This window comes from Meriones unguiculatus, chromosome 7 (genome assembly GCF_030254825.1).
Source record: "Meriones unguiculatus strain TT.TT164.6M chromosome 7, Bangor_MerUng_6.1, whole genome shotgun sequence".
Lineage (NCBI taxonomy): Eukaryota > Metazoa > Chordata > Mammalia > Rodentia > Muridae > Meriones > Meriones unguiculatus.
The window spans coordinates 24,789,917-24,808,603 of record NC_083355.1 but is presented as its reverse complement, the minus strand read 5'-3'; the positions used below and the strand labels follow the sequence as shown (position 1 = coordinate 24,808,603).

The window sequence follows — 18,687 nt, the reverse complement described above, 5'->3', positions numbered from 1 at the left end:
GTGTAAGAAACGGCTGCAGGGAACACAGGGTTTTCTTTCTCTTTAGGAAAGGGGGTGGGATGCAGTGTAGCTCTGCTCTCCGGACAGTGACCCCACTGGAATGTTATTTTTATTAAGTATTGTTAGACCCTGGGTCCCAGGGGCCACCATTCTGTGTGCTCTGCTCTGGCACGGTGGGTATCATTGCCTAGGAAGGAAAAAAAAAAGGTCTGAGGGGTTCACAGGGCATCCCAGCAAGGGTGACCATTTTTGTCATTTGCCTCTGTTGAAGCTGAGCTCCAGGCAGCAATCCCTTCTGGAAAGCTCCGTGGCAAGGGCGAGACTCCTTGCTTGCTTGCTGGCTAGCTGCTGCGTCTTCACCTGGAGGGGAGTGGGGTGGGGTATAGACTCCAGGGATGAGGGAAAAGTTCATTCTCTTTCCTCTGTAATCATCTCTAGAGAAGACAGAGAGGTCTTCCAAACCTGTCTCTTCCACATTGTTTTTACCCCAGTGTCTTGAGCAAATATCAAAACTGTTTCTAACTCAGAAAAGAGGCCTGGCTCGTCTCCTCACCCACCCCCGGGTGTGTGTGTGTGTGTGGAGAAGCACCAAAGATTCCACCAGGGATTAAGGATTCCCTAGGCAGTTAATGAAACTCACAAATATGAATTTAAATCTCACTCTTTCAGGGCACAAGCCAGGAGCCCAAAGGTTCTATCTCTGACTCCTTTTTCTAAACTAAATGGGCCCCTTGACTTCTCTCCAGCAAAGCCCAGGAGAGGAATGGGAACCAGGAGGGCAGCAGGCGGAGCCCAGCGCCTGCAACAGCTTGGGTCTTAAAAACAGCCCTGCTCTATGACTTTTCTATAAATAAAAATACCCTGGCCCACAGTTCACATGTCCTTTTGGGCCCTAATTTATATACTACAGAAAAGCATACACCCACCCCGACATGCTTCATAACGCTGTTATTTATGGTGGGGAAGGGATTTTTTTCTTTCTTTCTTTTTTTTTTCTTTTTGCCTGAAGACTATATTTATTACAGGTAAAACTGATGACAGATTCTATACGTCTAGCGAAGCAGGAACAGGTGCTTTACCCTAACTGTGATTCATTTGCTCCAGGCCCAGCCTCTCGCTGGCAGGTCTGGGAGGCTCCCTTGACTTTTCCGAGCATGAACCGCCGCTTTGAAGAATTTGCATCGGGGATTTTTTTGGGCAATATGGAAAGAACAGATCTTCACGCTGTTTGGTTCCGGATCTGCTGGGCTGTCGCTCCCCAAGAGCGTGGGTGGAAATGAAGGGGCCGGCTGGGCGCCTGCATTGATCTTTAAAAAATCATTTTGAAATCGCCATAATGTGAAGAAATATGGCGCTCCGCTCTCGTATTTCACACGTAATGACATGAGATGGCTTCATTTGGAAAGACAAGCGTGTGTGTGTGTGTGTGTGTGTGTGTGTGTGTGGGCGCGTGCACGCGGAGGTGCACACAGCCTTCCACTGGGCAGAGGGAACAGTGGGGATTAAATGTATATCTATGTATACACATATATACATATATGTATGTATATGTATATATATGTATATATACATACATATATACATATATAATCCCCAAGTTAGAATGGCACTTTTTCTAAAAGGAGGGAAGAAGGATGAGGAGGTCATGGCTCCAGTTTGCCAGAGAACAGCCAGGAAAACTGTCCCTACACCTACCCAGAGGAAACCTAGCCCGCCTAGGGACCGGCCCCCCCAGACCTCCACACCAGGGAGGCGCGCCTGTACCCGGGCAGAAGCTGAAGAGCCAAGAGCTGGGAGAGCCGCCAGGAAGCCAGCCCGTGGCCTCTGGGGAGTCCCTGCGCAGGGCCGCAGAATAGCTGCTAATAAAATGCACTGTTTAGAAGCTCCACGAGAGGATTGGGGGGGGGAGGCTGCGGGGGGGGGACGCACTGATTCCGGGGACTCCACTGTAATTGGCGCTGCCCCGGGTTGGCCTTTGGACGTTTTCCAGAGCTGCAAATCTGGGTAAGGAGAGCTGGGCTGAGAATTCAGCTGGCCCCTTTCTCTTTGGGGATGGAAAGGAAGGTAAGGCACTTGTGCCTGTCTGGGGGCCCTGTCTCCATCTCTGGAGAGCTTCTCCGATCCTTTCTCACGTTACCCCCTCCTTACCTAGACAGTTTTAAGGGTCTCAGAGGTTTCTGGATGAAATGGCCGTTGGACCCAGCCCTCCATAAAGGCCCAAGAAATTTCAAGGAGTTGAATAAAGCCGGTTAGCTGCCTGAAACTCTTCCGTGGACTAGTTCCAAGGCCTAGCGAGTCCCTTTGGCCTTAGGCGGACTCTAATTTCAGGCCAGAGGAGGATGCTTCGGACCCTGGGCCCACCAAATTTCCCCTTTCTCCCCTCTCAGCCGCTGCAGGATCAAAGGGAGAGGCCAGTCCTGTAAATCTCCCCAAACTGGGTCCTGAACCCCCCGCCTCTAAGGAGGATAACCGTCCTATAAACACCCCCCCAACTTTTTCCCCCATCCCTTTACTTCATCTCCTGTGGGTCGCTGCGCTGCTGCTGTTGCTTAATAAACATCTCTGTCAAGGGGACAGAGGACAGGAAATGAGGGCCTGCGGGGTGGAGGTGGAGGTGTTGGGGGGGGTTTGACAAGACTACCTCCTCTTTAATTACCCTGTCGGGTCCCTCCCGCTGCTCCGAGGCTGGGGCGCTCCCCCTCCCCTGCACGCTGGTCCTCCCTCCCCCCTCACACACACACACACTCTCTCTCTCTCTCTCTCTCTCTCTCTCTCTCTCTCTCTCTCTCTCCAACCCGCCTGGGGAGAGGGCTCCGCAGCCCGAGTCCCTCCAGAGGCAGCCCGCTGCTCGCCTCCGCCTCTCCTCCGCCCCCTTCGCCCCACGATGAGAACACCCTCCCCACCCCACCCCCCTTTCCTGCAAGGAGCGGGAGGGGCCCACGGGGCGGCCCGGCAGCTCCGGCTGAGGTTACGTGGCCGCCGGAGTCCTGACGTGATAGCACATCGCATCAGCATAAAAACGATCCATCCTGGATATGGAATGCAGCGAGGACGGATGACAGCAGCGGGCGCAGCGCGAAGCCCCCCCACGCCCCCACCCCGCCCCCACCCCCGCCCTCGCCCACCCCTCACCCCCCACACCCCCCCAGCCCGATTGATTTATGTCGGAGCTGACGCTTTATCAAGGCAGTCCGCAAAACTTTGACCAATCATTTTGCAAGGAGCTCCGGAGCCCGGCTGTACTACTCCACTGTACTTTGTCGGCTGGGAGAAGTTGAGCCAGGAGGGGGGGCTGGGGGCGGGAGGGTGGGGGTCCGGGGTGCGTGCGTGCGCGCCTGGGCGCGCGTGGATGTGCCGGCGGTGTCGGGGGGTCGCGTCCGAGAGCCCCTCCACGCCGGATCCGTGCGCCCCCGTTTCCCCCCCGGCTCGGCGAGCGCTCTCCCTTCTCGGGGCCCCCCGTGCGAGGCGAGGCGCGCGGATAATGTCTTGAGGATGTCCCTTTCCGGGACGCTCAGCAGCTACTACGTCGACTCGATCATAAGTCACGAGAGCGAGGACGCGCCTCCCGGCAAGTTCCCGTCGGGCCAGTACTCGAACCCGCGGCCTCAGCCGCCGGGCCCCGCCGCCGCCGCCGCCGCCGAACACCTGGACTTCCCCTCGTGCAGCTTCCAGCCTAAGGCGCCGGTGTTCGGCGCCTCCTGGGCGCCGCTCAGCCCGCACGCGTCGGGGAGCCTCCCGCCCGTCTACCACCCGTACCTGCAGCCCCAGGGCGCGCCGGGGCCCGAGGGCAGGTACCTCCGCACCTGGCTGGAGCCGGCGCCGCGCCCGGAGGCCGCCCCGGGGCAGGGCCAGGCGGCGGTGAAGGCGGAGCCGCTGCTGGGCGCGCCGGGGGAGCTGCTCAAACAGGGCACGCCCGACTACAGTTTGGAAACTTCGGCGGCCCGGGAGGCCGCGCTGTCTAATCAAAGAGCCGGCTACGGGGACAATAAAATTTGCGAAGGAAGCGAGGACAAAGAGAGGCCGGATCAAAGTAAGTTATAAAAAAAAAAAGAGAGAAAAAAAAAAAAAAGAAGGAAGGAAATCCTCTCCTCTCCTCCCTCCCCCCTCTCCCTCCCCACCCCAACCCCACCCACCCCCTTCCGAGGCTGCAGGCCAGGCCCAGGGAAGGGCAGGGGAGAGGCCAGAGAGCGGAGGATGTTGGGGGGACAGCGCGCCGGGGGCCGCGGGGCTGGAAGGGGGTGGAAGGGAGAGGGAGGAAGGGACCTGGGAAAGGAAAAAAAAAAAAGCTGTGTGCCCCAAAGGGGGGGACACTGAGGCCGCCCCCACCCGCAGTGGCTGTAGGCGCTGGGACCCGGGGACCGACTCTCTCTGGTCCCCCCCAGCCCCGGGCTGGAAACAGGGAGAGGGGACCTGAGACAGTGGCGTGGGGGACAGGGCCGTGGCCAGCGTGGCCAGCGTGGCCGAGGGCCCGCGCGGGCCCGGGCCGGAGAGGGCGCAGGGCCGCGCCGCCAGCGCCACGCGCAGACGGTCCCCGCCGGCCGAGGGGCAGGGGGAGGGGGCTCATTAGGATTTTATTTGCGATGCAACAGCTTGGCGGAGGTTCGTGCCGAGCAGAGTTCGCGCGGTAGCCGCGTCGGGTCGGCAGCCGGCGCCTGGAGGGGGGCGGGGAAGGGGGGAGAAAGGCCCAGGGTGCGGGGACGGGACCCCTCTCCCCGGGAGGCTTTCCTCTGGGGTCTCCCCCCGCAACACCCGCCCTTCTAGGGCGTCCTCGCTGGGGTGGCCGGTTCCTCTGCGGTGCCCCCCGCCCTTTGCTCTCCCCGGGGCTCCGGGGCACCTAGCCCGGACAGTCTTGCCCCCCCCCCCCCCGAGAGAGTCTAGGAACCACTTGCTGAAAGTCAGGGCCCACTTCTAGAACGGGGGAGAGGACACCCACACCCCGAGGGACCCGGGGGAGGGGCGGAAGGAGGACTGCGCAGGGGCGGAGAATTCTACCCTTGGAGAGTTTCTTGCCAACTCCCACTCCTGAACGCACCCTTGCTAAAACCCCAAGTGGAAAAGTGCGGCTGGCTGAGAGAGAGAGAGAGAACTCTTTACTTTTTGTTTGTTGTTGTTGTTGTTAAAGATCGGGGAGTCCTTTGGGCCAGTAGTTTAGTCCTTGCTTGTCCTATCAGATTTCCCACCATCAGAGTGGCCAATGGGTCCTCTGAGGGTCATGCTTGCCCTCTGGAAAGCAAGGAGGGACGTCGCTCCCCCTTGTTCCTTGCAGCCCCCCCCCCATACCTCCAACCTGCCAGGCTGAGTCATTTGGAGCTGATATCCCCGGGGCCTGGCTCTTCCCAAACCCCCAGCAAACACCCAAACAGACCCCTCGCCCCCCATGGCCCCAAACTCGGCCTGGAAAGCCCATTATTGCGAGGCAGCCATTTGGCTAGGATCAATTATGAACAGTTTTTTTCCCCCTCTCCTCTTTCATATTTAATGTGGCTGCGGGTCCCATCCCAGGCAATCACATTAAGGAAATAGCGCTGCAAATTGGTAGGACAGGCTACTTAGTGTAGGGTGAATTTTTAAAAATACACGTAGATATTCAGGGCTTTTCATTTGGGGAATGGGAAGCTTTTTGGAGGGCAACTTTTTCTGAGTCCCGGGGTCTAGGGAGAGATGCTTCAGAGAAAAAAAGGAAGCCTGTGTGTGTGTGTGTGTGTGTGTGTGTGTGTGTGTGTGTGTGTGCTATCTCCTCTCTTTGTCCCTCTCCCACTCAATTATACTTTTTTCCCCTGTAGGGTCAGTTAAAAAAAAAAAAAAGGCTAGGTGTGCTGTGAAGGGCTTCCAGTTTTCCCACCTCCTCTCTCCTTCCCCACCTTGGGGCTGAGCAATTTTGCTTCCCAGCTTCCCTGAACTTGTGTTAACCAAACCGTGAGCTGAGGGAGCTGAAAAGAAGAGGCTATTGCCACCATAAGTTATCCGGGAGCCTCGGGGCTCCCCCTGTCCACCGGCTGCAATTGATAAATGGTTGCAATTGGGTTGCTTGTGAGTTGGAGTGTTCTGGGTGTTGCGGCTGTAAATGCGGGCTCTTGTTTGTGGAGTGTGGTGGTGGGGAGGGCTGTCTCTCCAGACTCACACGTCCGCTGCCTTCTAGACCAAAGCTGAGAGATTATGATCTAGGTCTAGGCAGGGTCTACTGGGGCTGGACAGAAGCCACCAGAGATCTCATGGCGATGGCTGATGAACACAGCTCCATTCCCTACCCAGTTCTTTCTCTTTGCTCAGAAATCTAGAGCCAAGGGAACTTTCAGGTCATACTGAGCTCTTCTGACCTGTCCGGGTCTGTTTGGACACCAGTAGGGGAAGGCTGAGGGCCTGGAGCAGTCAAAGCTCCAGAGAAGCTTGGCTAGTTTGGCTCTTGTCCTCTTCAAAGTGCTGGTCCCCTGGAGCTGCCTGTCTTAACTCCTGGCCCACCTCGGGGTGTTTGCCGGGATCTTGAAGGTCTGGGTGTCTTTCTGTAACCCTCCAGGTGCAGAATGGAGACCTGAGGGTGCCCTCTTGGCCTGGGACCCCTCACCCCCTTCCTTCCTTTGATTCTATCCCTTCTCTTTCAGCCAACCCCTCTGCCAATTGGCTGCACGCCCGCTCTTCCCGGAAAAAGCGCTGTCCCTACACCAAATACCAGACGCTGGAGCTGGAGAAGGAGTTTCTCTTCAATATGTACCTCACCAGGGACCGAAGGCACGAGGTGGCCAGACTCCTCAATCTGAGTGAGAGACAAGTCAAAATCTGGTTTCAGAACCGGCGGATGAAAATGAAGAAAATGAATAAGGAGCAGGGCAAAGAGTAAAGATGACCTCCCCCCCTTCCTCCTCGCTCTTATTATTTATGTGGTGGCTGCAAAGCCACTGCCTGTCTGGGTTGTATCCAAGTGAGTGGGGAAGGGTATCTCCTCTTTAAAGTTCCTCATCTACACTCTCTTTTGCCTGTCCATCTCTCTCTCTCTCTCTCTCTCTCTCTGCCCCCCAACCCTGTTAGAAGGAAGTTTTGTTAAGTTAGAAGCTAGCTGTACTTGGTTCCTAGAAAAGTGACGGGCCTCAAGGAAAGGAAACCCTAGCCAATGCTCCTAGGATCCCCGCTAATATATTTTTTTTCCTTGAAAGCCCCAGCCCCTCTCTCTCTCAATCCGCCCGTCCCCTCCCTGCACCTATCCAGTCACAGCCCGGGAACCCTTTAATTGCACCTAGCCCAACGGATGCCCACAGACAGAGTTTGGAGCCCAGCAGGGCGGCCCTCAAAGCAGATTCATCCAGGTTCCGCCCCTTGATCCGAACGCACGCTAGGAAGGTGTCCCGGGTTGTCCCGAATGAGGCCCTGCAGCCCACGGTCTCAACACCCCAATACTTATCCCCATGGAACTGCCAGGAGAGGCCTGTGGGCAGATGGGGCCAGTCCAGTCCCCAAGAAAAAGCGGGGAGTGGTTTTTGGGATGGTTCCTTTAGCGGAGCCTCTCCTGGGGTTTTCACTTTCCCGCAGGAAGTGTTTGATTCTGCATGCTTCCCTCTCCTTCCAGCTAAAGGAGGTCAGATGGTGGGCAGTGGAACCTTGGCAATGCCATTCCCGGCTTCATACTGCCCCCTTGACAGACCGTAGCTTTTCCTGCCAGCCACAGTCTTGCCTTCTTACCCATTTCCCCCCCTAGCTCTGAAATAAACTCTCCTTTCAGCCAAATCCATCTTGCACCAGCTAGTCAAGTCTCCCCTGGTAGGAAAAAAAAAAAAAAGCCCCTTCTTGCCCCCCTGCTAGGTCAACCCCATCATAGAGAAGGCCAGGTCAGGCCGGAGGAGTCTGAAAATATATTGTGAATCAATTTTCCCAGCTCCAGTCCACAGAGGTGGTCAGGACAGGAGGAGCAATGGCTTCAGCAAGCGGGGCTAGCGGGTCTCTCCCCGTTTCTGACCCACGGAGAAGAGAACCCCTTGACATCTAGCCAGAGGGACAAAGCGAGACTCCCTTCCCCACAAAAAAAGCTCAGAGTGGGGGGCTTCACCTCCTGAAGAGCACACCGCTGTGCCCACCCCGCTGCTGATGCCAGCACAAACAGTCCCGCGTGCAAAGGAAAGAGTCAGAAAACATGCCTCCCTCCGCCATCCAGCAGGGGCTCATCCTCCGCTCCTCTCCTCCCCCCCAGCTTTTCAACCCCTTCCACTCCTGGGCCTGCTTCTCCCTCCCCTGCAAAGACGCCGTTCCAGTAGAACTTTGAGTTTTATTTTATTATGATTCCTTTTTATTTTTATTATTATTATTATTTTTTGCTTTGTCAGTGGCTGTGGTGAAATTGTGCTTGTGTTTCGTGATTTCTTTGGCAATGATTTTCCAGCTGTTGCTTATAAGGGAGGGTAGAGGGTGGGAGTGGGGAGGGCAAGGGGCCTAGAACTCTTAACTGTTTGTTTTTTGGAAGAAAAAGAAAAAAAAGAACAAAAAATATATATATCGCTCTAGAAAACGAACTTCGCCTGTGTCTGATTCTGCGTTGCTTCTCCTCTGGTCCTTAAACGAAGAGCTCAGTTGCTTAGAGAGCATGGCTTCAAACAAACATAAGTTAGCGTCCACAGCCACGGGGCTTTCTCCTCAGACCTATTTGGGGGCCCCTCTACCTGCTCTGGTGAGGCTGACACCTGGTTGGTGGGGTCCCAAGTCCCAAGACCCCTGCTTAAACGGAGCAAGATCCTTTCAGTAGACCCGGGAGTGGGGGAGGAGGAAAAAGGAGAAGGGGTGCAAGAGCCCAGAGCAAGGGGTCTTCACGGAGACAAAGTTCCTCTGCGGACCAAGCCCACTAACTCAGGGGAAGGAGAGGCTGGCTTGTAGCGCGTGGGGGCTCACCTCTCAGCTAACCGCTTCAGAACAAGAGGGCAGTGAGCAGCCTTCCTCTTCTATGGCCTGGGGGACGGCGCCAGGAGACTCAGAGGTGCACCAGAGCTTGGGTGGCTCCAAGGGTTTGAAGCTCAGGATTCTTTGTCGATATCTGACCCCCCTACCCCCACCCCCCACATCTGGGGTCGGGCTATTAGGACAGCAGCCTTGGTCTGAGGCTTGCAGAGTCTGGAGGGCGTGTGGTAGCTCTCCAAAGAAAGCCACGGATGTTTCGGAAGGGAGGAGGAATTCCTTTCCAAAAGGACCCCCAGAGTGACACTCGGTTTCCAGAGGCGTCTTTCTGTTCCTCTCTGCACTGCGCTGTGTCCCGGAGTCACGGAAGCCCTGCTTTTCTTATTTCGGTCCTGAGGCTCCGGCTGCCGCCAGCCTCCAGCCCTGCCGCTGGCCCCAAGCGAGCGAGCTTCTCAGCCGCTGCACACTGCCACACGGCAGCCGCGACGCTGCGGGCTTGGGGTGGAGATGAGGACAAAGGCTAGCCCGAGTGAAAGGAAGAAGCCTGCCCAGACCGGTCCTACCCCTCTCTAACGAAAGGGCAAGGGGAGATCCGAGAGAGAGAGACTGGAGGCGAGAGACAGGGATGCTCCCGGGACCGCAGCTGGGACAGGCAGCCTGCCAGGAGGCTTATGCTAAAGATGGAAAATTAATCTGGCTTTACAGCTGGTGTAGATGGGGCTGCTCCTCCATCCTTGGCTCTCCGGGCTCTGCCGGCTGCAGAGGCTGAGCCGAGGGAGCCCAGTTTCTGCCAAAAGGAAGCATAAAGAGCGAGGCTGGAGACTGGGCCTCTGCAGGGTAGGAGGGCGTCTGGAGTGGGCTCAGGGCAGCAAGCGGCGTCTGGGTCCCCAGCCCCGGGGTGGTGGCTTCTTTCAAGGCAAACAAAGGCGAAGGTGCAGAGGCTCGGGGAGCCGGAGATGGGGAAATCAGTTGTCATAAAAGAGAGATTCAGAGAGAGAAAGAGACCGAGAGAGTGCGAGGCAGCAAGAAGCTGGGAGAAGAATTCAATGCCTTGTGCGCGGCAATAAAAGAATATGACCGCTATAAAAGTTTATAGGGTATAAATTTCTGAAGGTTAAGAAACTAAACAGCAGCAAAGCAAACAGTGAGGGGAAACTTTCCGGAGAGGAAAGCCACAGATGAGCCCGGGCTCCGGACCTGCTGGGAGGATGGGGCAGCCTTATTAGGGGGACCCCCACGCTCACCCCCTCCTGAACCCAGGTCTGGGGCTTGGGGGTCTGGAACTTGGGAATCAGGGGCAGTGGGGTGGGGTGGGATTCCCTGAGGGTTGAAAATAAAAAAGTAAAGGCGCTGACAGCAGGGAGAAAGAACAGTTTGTGGTCCTCAAAGCTTCTTCGGCAGTCAAAATTGGGACTTCCGTCTGTGCTAGAACCGCCAGCGGTAAACAAGAAACCTTTGCCTACCCGGGGGTAGGGTACACACACACACACACACACACACACACACACACACAGGGTCCAGCGAGGGGGTGAGGAGCAGAAGTCTGGGGAAGAGATATCTCCTTCCTCAGTTCCATTCCATTTCCTCAGCCTTTCCCGGTACACACACACACACACACACACACACACACACACACACACACACACACACAAAAGCCCAGTTGTTAGCCCTCAGCTTGTGAAACTGTCCAGCAGGGCTTAAAAAGCGCTCGGTTTCTTCTTTCACTGACCATAATGGGTGCAAAGGCTTTGCGTCTCCCCCAGAAGTTAGAGGGTGGGTGGGCTTACAGCTTCTTTTTTTTTTTCTTTGAGCTTATCTGAACTATTTCACGAGCCGTTTCCTGATCCCGCAGCCTTTTCTCTTATCTGCTCACATCTCTCTCCCCTCTTTCTAGTAACGAGGAAAGTTTAATCTCTCGCCGCCTCCTCTGCTGGTTCTCGGAGAACCTGGCTGGGCAGACGCAAGGGCGTCATTCTGCGGAGTGGCCGCTAGATGGCACCCTTGCTCCATAGGAAACCTTCCGGCTCTGCAGCCCCGGGCTCCTGCGGCTGCACGCTGCACCTTGTTGGGCCCTGTATCCGGGAACTGAGAGCGAGCTACCAAAAGTCATGCCTAATTTGCACGTAATAAAAGTGTAGGGTTTGTTATAGCCCCCTTTCCCCTATTGTATGTGTTCCAATGATAGTAGACGCTCCCCTCCCTTCTCCAATGGTTCGTTTTCTGGGTTGTTTTTTTTTTTTTTTTTTTTTCCCACCAAGAAATTGTTTCTCACCCGAGAAGGTGCTTGGTGGGGCGAGCAATGCACGGGAACCGGGGATTCGTGTTAATGATAAAAATAGTGAGAGGATGGGCCCAAACCGAGTAGGCTGATTGATTGGAGAAGTGGGGTTTCCCTGCAGTGAGGGCGAAGGGGATGAGGGGCAGGCCGGTGGGGTCAGGTGAGGGGAAGGGACCTGCGGGTCTGAGGAGGAAGCTGTGCCCTCGGTGGGCTGCCCACACCTGCTGGAGAGGGAATCCGACCTGCATCCGGGTCCCAGACACCCCCAAATGGGGAGCAATGGGGACCCGGCTTTGGTGTCCCCACCCCTGGGCGCCGCCGGCTCCAGAGCTTTTGCGGGGGTCCAGGCCCGGGCTGGGCCGGCGCCTGACCACCCAGGCTCAGGCAGGGTCTCCCCTGCGGGGTCAGGGACGGGCCGGCGGGGCCTTCCCCGCGCTCCTCCCGGCGGGCAGGTGAGGGCCACGGCTCCCTGCGCGCGCCCAGCCTCGGCTCCCGGATCCCTTCCTCGGGCGAAGCGAGGGGACCCGGTCCGTCCGCGGCCACCGAGCAGCTGGAGTCCAGGCCCCGGGCGGGGTGCGTTCCGGGGCGGTCGCTCTGAACGCCCAGGACCCCTCCAGGCTGGTTCCCCAGCTTCAGTCTGCTCCAACCTGAGCCTCCAAAAATGACCCCACGTGTAGCTTCTCCCCTTTGCGCGGCACCAGGTGCGGGGAGGCCAGCGGAGAGTGACTTGAGGTTCTCCAATAAATCTGCCCTCGGTTGGGGGCTTATAAATTATCTCCGTGCTCTTTCTTGGGTTTTTTTTTTTTTTTTTTTTCCTTCCTCCTTTCTTATAACAGAAACATTTTCCTTCCATCAGAAATTTCTGGCACGGTGCAAGGATGATTTAGAACGAGCCGTTGGATTTCTACCTCACCAGCGAGCCCTCGGATCCGTGACCATAACCCCCCCTCCAGCCCTGCACTTGAGGAAAATGCTCGCTCCCGAAATAACTTGACTCTGCTTTGGGTTTTACCTCACTGCACCCTCTGCCTGGTGTTAAAAAAAAAAAAAAAGCAAAAGCCCAAACAAAAACAAAAACAACAAAACAACCAGAGCCTGGTTCATTTCTCTTCCCTTCCCTTTTTGTCCCCCGCCCCGTTCCCCCATTCACTGGACTCACTTTAGAAGGTTAAGTGGAAACCAGTAATGCAGCTCTCTTGGAAACGTTGTGGCTTCATTTTTTTTTTTTTTGCAAAGGTTGGGGTTCATGGGACCCCTCCCCAAAAGAAGCATCCCAGAGAATGAGCAATCGATTGAATTTATTTGTAAAATTGATTCTGCCTTTGTTCTAGAATATTTCTCCCTCCTCTTCTCTCTCGTTCCGGCTTCCTTTCGCACACCAGCGGCCTCGGGAGGCCAGCCCGCCTTTGGTCCTGCCTCTCACACTGGGCCTCCTAAGGTCTAACCGCTGCCAGCCCCGTGCCAGGTACCCAGAGAAGGCCCTGCATTTGGAATGGGGCACATTCTGGGTTCTGAGGCCTCAGATCTTTAGGTTTGTTTTTTTTTTTTCAAGGTTCAACTAAAGGCACCCCAAGAAGAGAAGTAGGGGAAACGGATATCTCAGAGGCCTTGCTTTATCTGAGTCCTTTCACCCCAAGGCTGAAGCAGGTGGTCAAGTGGCTATGAGGGCACAGAAGAAAAACAGGTGCCTTTTAGACTCTCACCTTGCGGCCTTTGCCCAGGGCACTGGAGGACATAGGTAGCATTCACCAAGGCCTTGGTACCCAGCCTTAGTCCCCACTACCGGAATCTCTTCTGGTGGTGGACCGGTCCCGTCAATATCTAGGAGGCCTGGGTGGAGGATACAGGGACTTGGCCCCAGGGAGCTGGGCGACAACTGAGTTTGGTTACTGGATCCCAAGGCCGGGCACAGGTGTGGAGTGGCCATGTGAGAAGTCATCCTTTTGACAGCACCAGACCCTTTCTTCTCCCTCAGTCCTCCCTGGCTAGGCCAACAGGCCTCCAGAAGACCCCCCTCTCTCCCTTGCAGCACACACAACACCCCAAGACCAGCAGGTAAAGCCTATATAAACTGTAGAACTGGCAGCCGCCCGCCCGAGCCCGAAGGAGAACCCCGTTCTGCTTCAGCACTGGCCATTAACCAGAAAGTTTCTTCTTCCTTGCTCGGACCCTCGCAGACTCCCCTTTGGAAAGAAAAACCTTGAATGTCTGCTCCGTGCAGTGACCTGGGTGGGGACAGACGGGGGGGGGGGGGGAGGTTTGGGGCTTCTAAAGAGGGTGGTGGGGGTGGGGGCAGGTGTGTCGGTAAGGGCGAAGGAGGTGAAAAATCTCAGGGAAAAAAAAAAAAAAAAAGAAAAAGAAGAAGAAATCACCGTTTGCGCCGAAAAAAAAAAAAATCAACAGCAACCCATAATCGGTGTCGTTCGGCTTATCCGCCCCCACCGAGCCGCAGCCGGGCGGCGGGGGCGAACGGAGCTGCAGTTTTATAGCTGTAGAGGAAAGAACTCGTAAAATGCTAACAGCTTTTATGCGCTTCGGCATCAACAACAGACTCCGGGTTTATTGCGTTTTATAGTTTGTTAAAGAGTTTACAGCCGGTTTTTTTGTGTGTGTGGTGGGGGGAGGCTGGTTACCCAGCCAATTCCCTTCCACACGATAGTTAAACCTTTATCAATAATAAGGAAATTGATCATTAAAGCTTTAAATATGACTACCTCGTTTGTTTGGAAAATATGTTTAGGAGAGGAAGCTCTATGATTTGATAACTTGTATTAAAATACCAATTACATTTATAGGACCTTTTAAAACTCGGCGCAATTAAGCCGTGTTCTTTTACATTTTTTCCGAAGCGACCCTGACATTTAGAAAGACTCCAATTGCCTCGTTAAAATTGCGAAATTAACAGCGTGCCTACGCCAGGCGCGGCGTCGTGGAAATGTGCGCGCGCGTGGTGTTTTTCCGAGGCTCCCCCACATCAGTCTTTGGGGGTGGTCTGCGAAGGTATTTGATTTGTTGTGAGGCGAGAGATATCTCATTAATGTAGGTAGTTAAACAGATTTAATCCGTATTCGTTTTCTCTCTCTCTCTCTCTCTCTCTCTCTCTCTCTCCCCCTCCCTCTCCCCCCTCTCCCCCCTCTCTCTCCCTGGGTGTTTTTTTTTTTCCCTTCCCCTCCTTTTTTTTTTTCCCTCCCTGCCCTCTCCTCACTCCCTGGCGCTCTCTCGCTCTAGCTCTCTCTCGCGCTCGCTCTCTCTCTCTCTCGCTCTCACCCTCGCTCTGCGTTCTGTCCGGGAGGAGTACCCAGAAGCCAATAGGATGACGGGCCTCTAATGGATGCAAATGATGGTGAAAGGACGGGGCAAAATATGAAAGAACTCATTTGGAGGGAAGTAAATCACCGAAAACTGTTTATGAACTGGCATCCCTTCTTCGAAATGTAAAGCGAGGACCTCTTTAAGTGGCGGTATATTTTTGTTTTTTGGGGGGTGGGGGGTGGGGGGGAGGGCGAGCGAGCCGCGGCTGCCATGCAGGCTTAGACTTTCTGCAGGCTCCGCTCTCCCGTTCCTGGAAATCACAAAAAGTGTGGGCGGCTCGGAGATCTTCGTCTTTCCTTTCTTTTCCTTCCTTCCTTCCTTCCTTCCTTCCTTCCTTCCTTCCTTCCTTCCCTCCTTTCTTCCTTCCTTCTTTCTTCCCCCCCCTTCCTCCTCCCTTTCCTCTCCTTCCCTGGCGAGGTGACTAGGAGCCGGCGAATCCGCTGTTTTTTTTCCCTCTCTCTCTCTCTCTCTCTCCTCTCTCTCCTCTCTCTCCCTCCCTTTCCCCCTCCCCACCCCCCTCCCCAACAGCCCCCAACTACAGCCTCCGCCGCCGCCGCCGCCGCCGCCTCCAAAAAATTCAATAAAATGAGCTCTTATTTCGTCAACTCACTGTTCTCCAAATACAAAACCGGGGAGTCCCTGCGCCCCAATTACTATGACTGCGGCTTCGCCCAGGACCTGGGCGGCCGACCCACCGTGGTGTACGGTCCCAGCGGCGGCGGCAGCTTCCAGCACCCGACGCAAATCCAGGAGTTCTACCACGGGCCGTCCTCGCTGTCCACGGCGCCCTACCAGCAGAACCCGTGCGCCGTGGCGTGCCACGGGGACCCGGGCAACTTCTACGGCTACGACCCGCTGCAGCGCCAGAGCCTGTTCGGCGCGCAGGACCCGGACCTGGTGCAGTACGCCGACTGCAAGCTCGCCGCCGCCAGCGGCCTGGGAGAGGAGGCTGAGGGCTCCGAGCAGAGCCCGTCGCCCACCCAGCTCTTCCCCTGGATGCGCCCTCAAGGTGAGCCCCCGGGGGGGGCCTTCCTCGCCGAGCACCTCACCCCCCCTCTCCCCGCTCCCGGACCGGCCGGAGGGGTCTGGGGGGGAGGCCGGGAAGGCCCGCAGCATCCCCGGCTCCCAGGACTCCCAATCACCTACCTCCTCTCCTCCCTTCCTTCCCACTTTCTTTTCTTTTTTTTTTTATCCTCCGCCCCCCCCCCGCCTCAACTCCTTTTCTTTTCGCTTCCTTTGAAGGCGCGGGGGGATGTGGGGGGGGTCGCCAGGCGAATTTCCTGAACCCATAAACTCCTCACCCTCCTTTTACTTTTCTTTCTCCTCTCCTTCTCTCTCCCCACCCCCACCCTCTCCCCCCTTTTTTTACTGTTTTATGGGGGGCTTTGGAGAAAGAGTGGTGGGAGTGGAGAGGTGGGGGGGCGCGCCCGGGGCTTAGCGTCTCCTCGGATGGCTTTATAGGTTAATTACCCTGAAGAAACTTTTCTTCTGGGGCAACAGAGGCTCTTGCGGGGGGCACGGAGGGGGGAGCTTTGCTTTTCAAGGTGGGTTCCCGGACCCCACTCGGGCTTTTTTTTTTTTTTTTTCATTCTTATTCGCCCCCCTCCGCATCCTTCCTCCTAAACTTTATGGCACTTTGAATAGATGGGAGCCGCCGCCCCCCACCCCTCTCCACCCCTCCCCGCCCCACTCCGGTTCGGAGTTACCGGGAGGAAAGGGGGGGCTGTTCCTTTAGAGCCACGGCAGCTCCAAGAGCTGTCTGGTCTCCCCCTCGGCCCCCCTCCCTGCCCCCCTCCCTCCCGCCCCCGCACGAGGGTCCCCTGACTTTATTATCCTGGTCTCCTAGGCCGGTTCACGAATCTTCCGACCTTCTCTCCCTCTCTCTCTCTCCCCCTCTCTCTCTCTCTGCCCCCTCCCCCACCCTCCCCTCCGTCTCGCCCTTTTTCCCCCCTTCCCAGCAGCCGCCGGACGCAGGCGAGGCCGCCAGACCTACAGCCGCTACCAGACCCTGGAGCTGGAGAAGGAGTTCCTCTTTAACCCCTATCTGACGCGCAAGCGGCGGATCGAGGTGTCACACGCGCTGGGACTGACAGAGAGACAGGTCAAAATCTGGTTCCAGAACCGGAGGATGAAGTGGAAAAAGGAGAATAACAAGGATAAGTTCCCCAGCAGCAAGTGCGAGCAGGAGGAGCTGGAGAAGGAGAAGCTGGAGAGGGCGCCGGAGGCGGGCGCCGCCGAGCAGGGCGATGCGCACAAGGGCGACAAGAAGTAGGCTCGAACCCCCCACGCTGGGACTGCCCGGGGGCCCCCGCGGCTCGCCCGCCGGTCCCTCCCGCGACCACGCCGCCGCCCGCCCCCCGCCTCCGAGAGCTCCGGCCCCGCTCGGCCAGCGCAGCCGGGAGCCGGGCCTCCCACCGCAGCGTCCCCCGCCCGCCGCGCCAGTCCCCCGCTAGTGGTAGTTGCTCGTAATAGCTTCTGTGTGTGAGCTACCGTGGATCTCCTTCCCTTCTCTCGGGGGCCGGGGTGTGGGGGGAAAGAAAGAAAGAAAAGAAAAGAAAAAAAGAGAAGAAAAAAAAAAAGGAAAAAAGAAGAAAGAAGGAAAGAAAAAAAAGAGAGAGACAAGAAAAGGATTTTAGAGCAAGGACTCCCTCGTCCTGCCAGGACTGCGGCCCTGGCAGAGCCCCCTCGCCCCATCCCCGTGTAAAAACACACACACACACGCACACACACGCACACAAAGCCTCCTTGTGCAATGGTCTTTTTCCCCCCTTCCTTTGAATGTGCTTCTTTGTAACGACCGAGGTACCGACGATTCCGCTGAGTCCTCCCAACAACATGAAACTGCCTATTCACGCCGTAATTCTCTCTGTCTCCCTCTCACTTTCTCTCTCTCTCTCTCTCTCTCTCTCTCTCTCTCTCTCTCTCTCTCTCTCTCTCACCGCGTCCTCATCTTTCTTGCAACCCCTCTCCCCGCTGCCCATCCCCTCCCCTCTCCACCCCCCAGTTCGCTGGCTTTTTCTCTCTAGCTTCTCTCTTTCCCCCCTCCTGTCCCCTCCTCCTTTGGTTTTTTTTGACAATTTTTTTTGTTGTTGTTTTTTGTCTTTTAAGTGTTCCTCAAAAAGAGATTACTTTTAGTTAGCATGCGCGCTGTGAGCAGTTGTTAAAAAGTGTTCTTAGGTTTTACTGTGAAGAGAATGTACCCTGTATCCGTGAATTGCTTTATGGGGGTGGGGAGGGAGGGGCCAATTATATATTTTGTTGTTTCTCCATACTTTGTTCTGTTGTCTGCGCCTGAAAAGGGCGGAAGAGTTACAATAAAGTTTACAAGCGAGAGAACCCGAGGCTGGCCCGGGGCCGGCGCTCCTCCTTGGCTCCCCGGCGCCTCCCGGGGCTGGGATGGAGTTGGGGGGGGGAGGTGGTTGGTCTGGGGGCTCCTGGGCTGGCCTAGGCTGGGTCGCCGAGAGGAGGGGGCGGAGGCTGGAAGCAGGTGGTGCGAGGCCCTGGGCCCGGGGGCTCGGGTTTGGGGGGGGAGTGCGGAGGGAGGCGTCTGCACGGGATTGGAGGAGAGAGGGGTCGAGGGAGGGGAGCCAGAGGAACCCCCTCCCTTCCCCTCGCCATCCGAGGGCTGCGGGGCCCGGGGAGACTCCAGCGCCCAGGCCGCTCCCGGAGGGAGAAGAGATGTTTGTACCCGGGCTGGTGGCTGGCGTCCCCGGCCACTTCTCGCTCTCTCTCTCTCTCTCTTTCTCTCTCTCTCTTTGTTTCCATGTGGGTGTCCTGGGGGCGGGGGTGGGGGGGATGCTGGGAGGGGAGCGAAAGAGATGGAGCGCGGGGCTGCTGAGTTTACATTTCCATTTTGTCCCCCCGCCCGCCCCCGGACTCAGGTTAGGGGGAGCGGGAGCAGCGGGAAGGACAGGTCCTTCCCCGCCTCCCCTCCGCGGGCCGCCGCCGCCTCCCAGGCTCTAGGCCGCGGCCTGCCGCAGCAGCCTCTGCCTGGCTGGCAACCACCGAGCGAGGCATCCGCCCTCCGGAACCGGGGGGAAAGGCAGCGACGCGGACCCCAGCGGCTCCCCCCGCTTCCTTTCTCTCCCCACTCCATCCCGTTCTTTCTGTTATTATTTTTGTGCATTTATTTATTTATTTATTGGATACCCTCCCCACCCCCTTTCCTTTTCCTTCTTTAGTCACCAGAAATCTCAGCGTCCAGCCGCCTGTGGTGGCTTGGCTTT

General features: G+C 56.6%; 2 protein-coding genes across 3 annotated transcripts; both read left to right on the top strand.

The window, feature by feature from the left end:
- The first annotated feature begins 3,336 nt into the window (after nucleotides 1-3,336).
- Hoxb9 (homeobox B9) lies at nucleotides 3,337-8,377 on the top strand. Its single transcript, XM_021645342.2, has 2 exons — nucleotides 3,337-4,030; nucleotides 6,600-8,377. Exons 1-2 carry the CDS (start codon nucleotides 3,493-3,495, stop codon nucleotides 6,833-6,835), a joined length of 774 nt encoding a protein of 257 aa, XP_021501017.1. The 5' UTR covers nucleotides 3,337-3,492; the 3' UTR covers nucleotides 6,836-8,377.
- Nucleotides 8,378-14,349: 5,972 nt separating this feature from the next.
- Hoxb8 (homeobox B8) lies at nucleotides 14,350-17,175 on the top strand. 2 transcript variants are annotated; one of them, XM_060386876.1, is made up of 3 exons: nucleotides 14,350-14,610; nucleotides 14,990-15,470; nucleotides 16,420-17,175. In XM_060386876.1, the coding sequence occupies exons 2-3, from the start codon at nucleotides 15,047-15,049 to the stop codon at nucleotides 16,731-16,733; spliced, it is 738 nt and encodes a 245-aa protein (XP_060242859.1). In that variant the 5' UTR covers nucleotides 14,350-14,610; nucleotides 14,990-15,046; the 3' UTR covers nucleotides 16,734-17,175. The 2 variants fall into 2 exon arrangements, with proteins under 2 accessions (XP_060242859.1, XP_060242860.1); XM_060386877.1 differs by having other exon boundaries at nucleotides 14,350-15,470; nucleotides 16,423-17,175.
- Nucleotides 17,176-18,687: the final 1,512 nt, after the last annotated feature.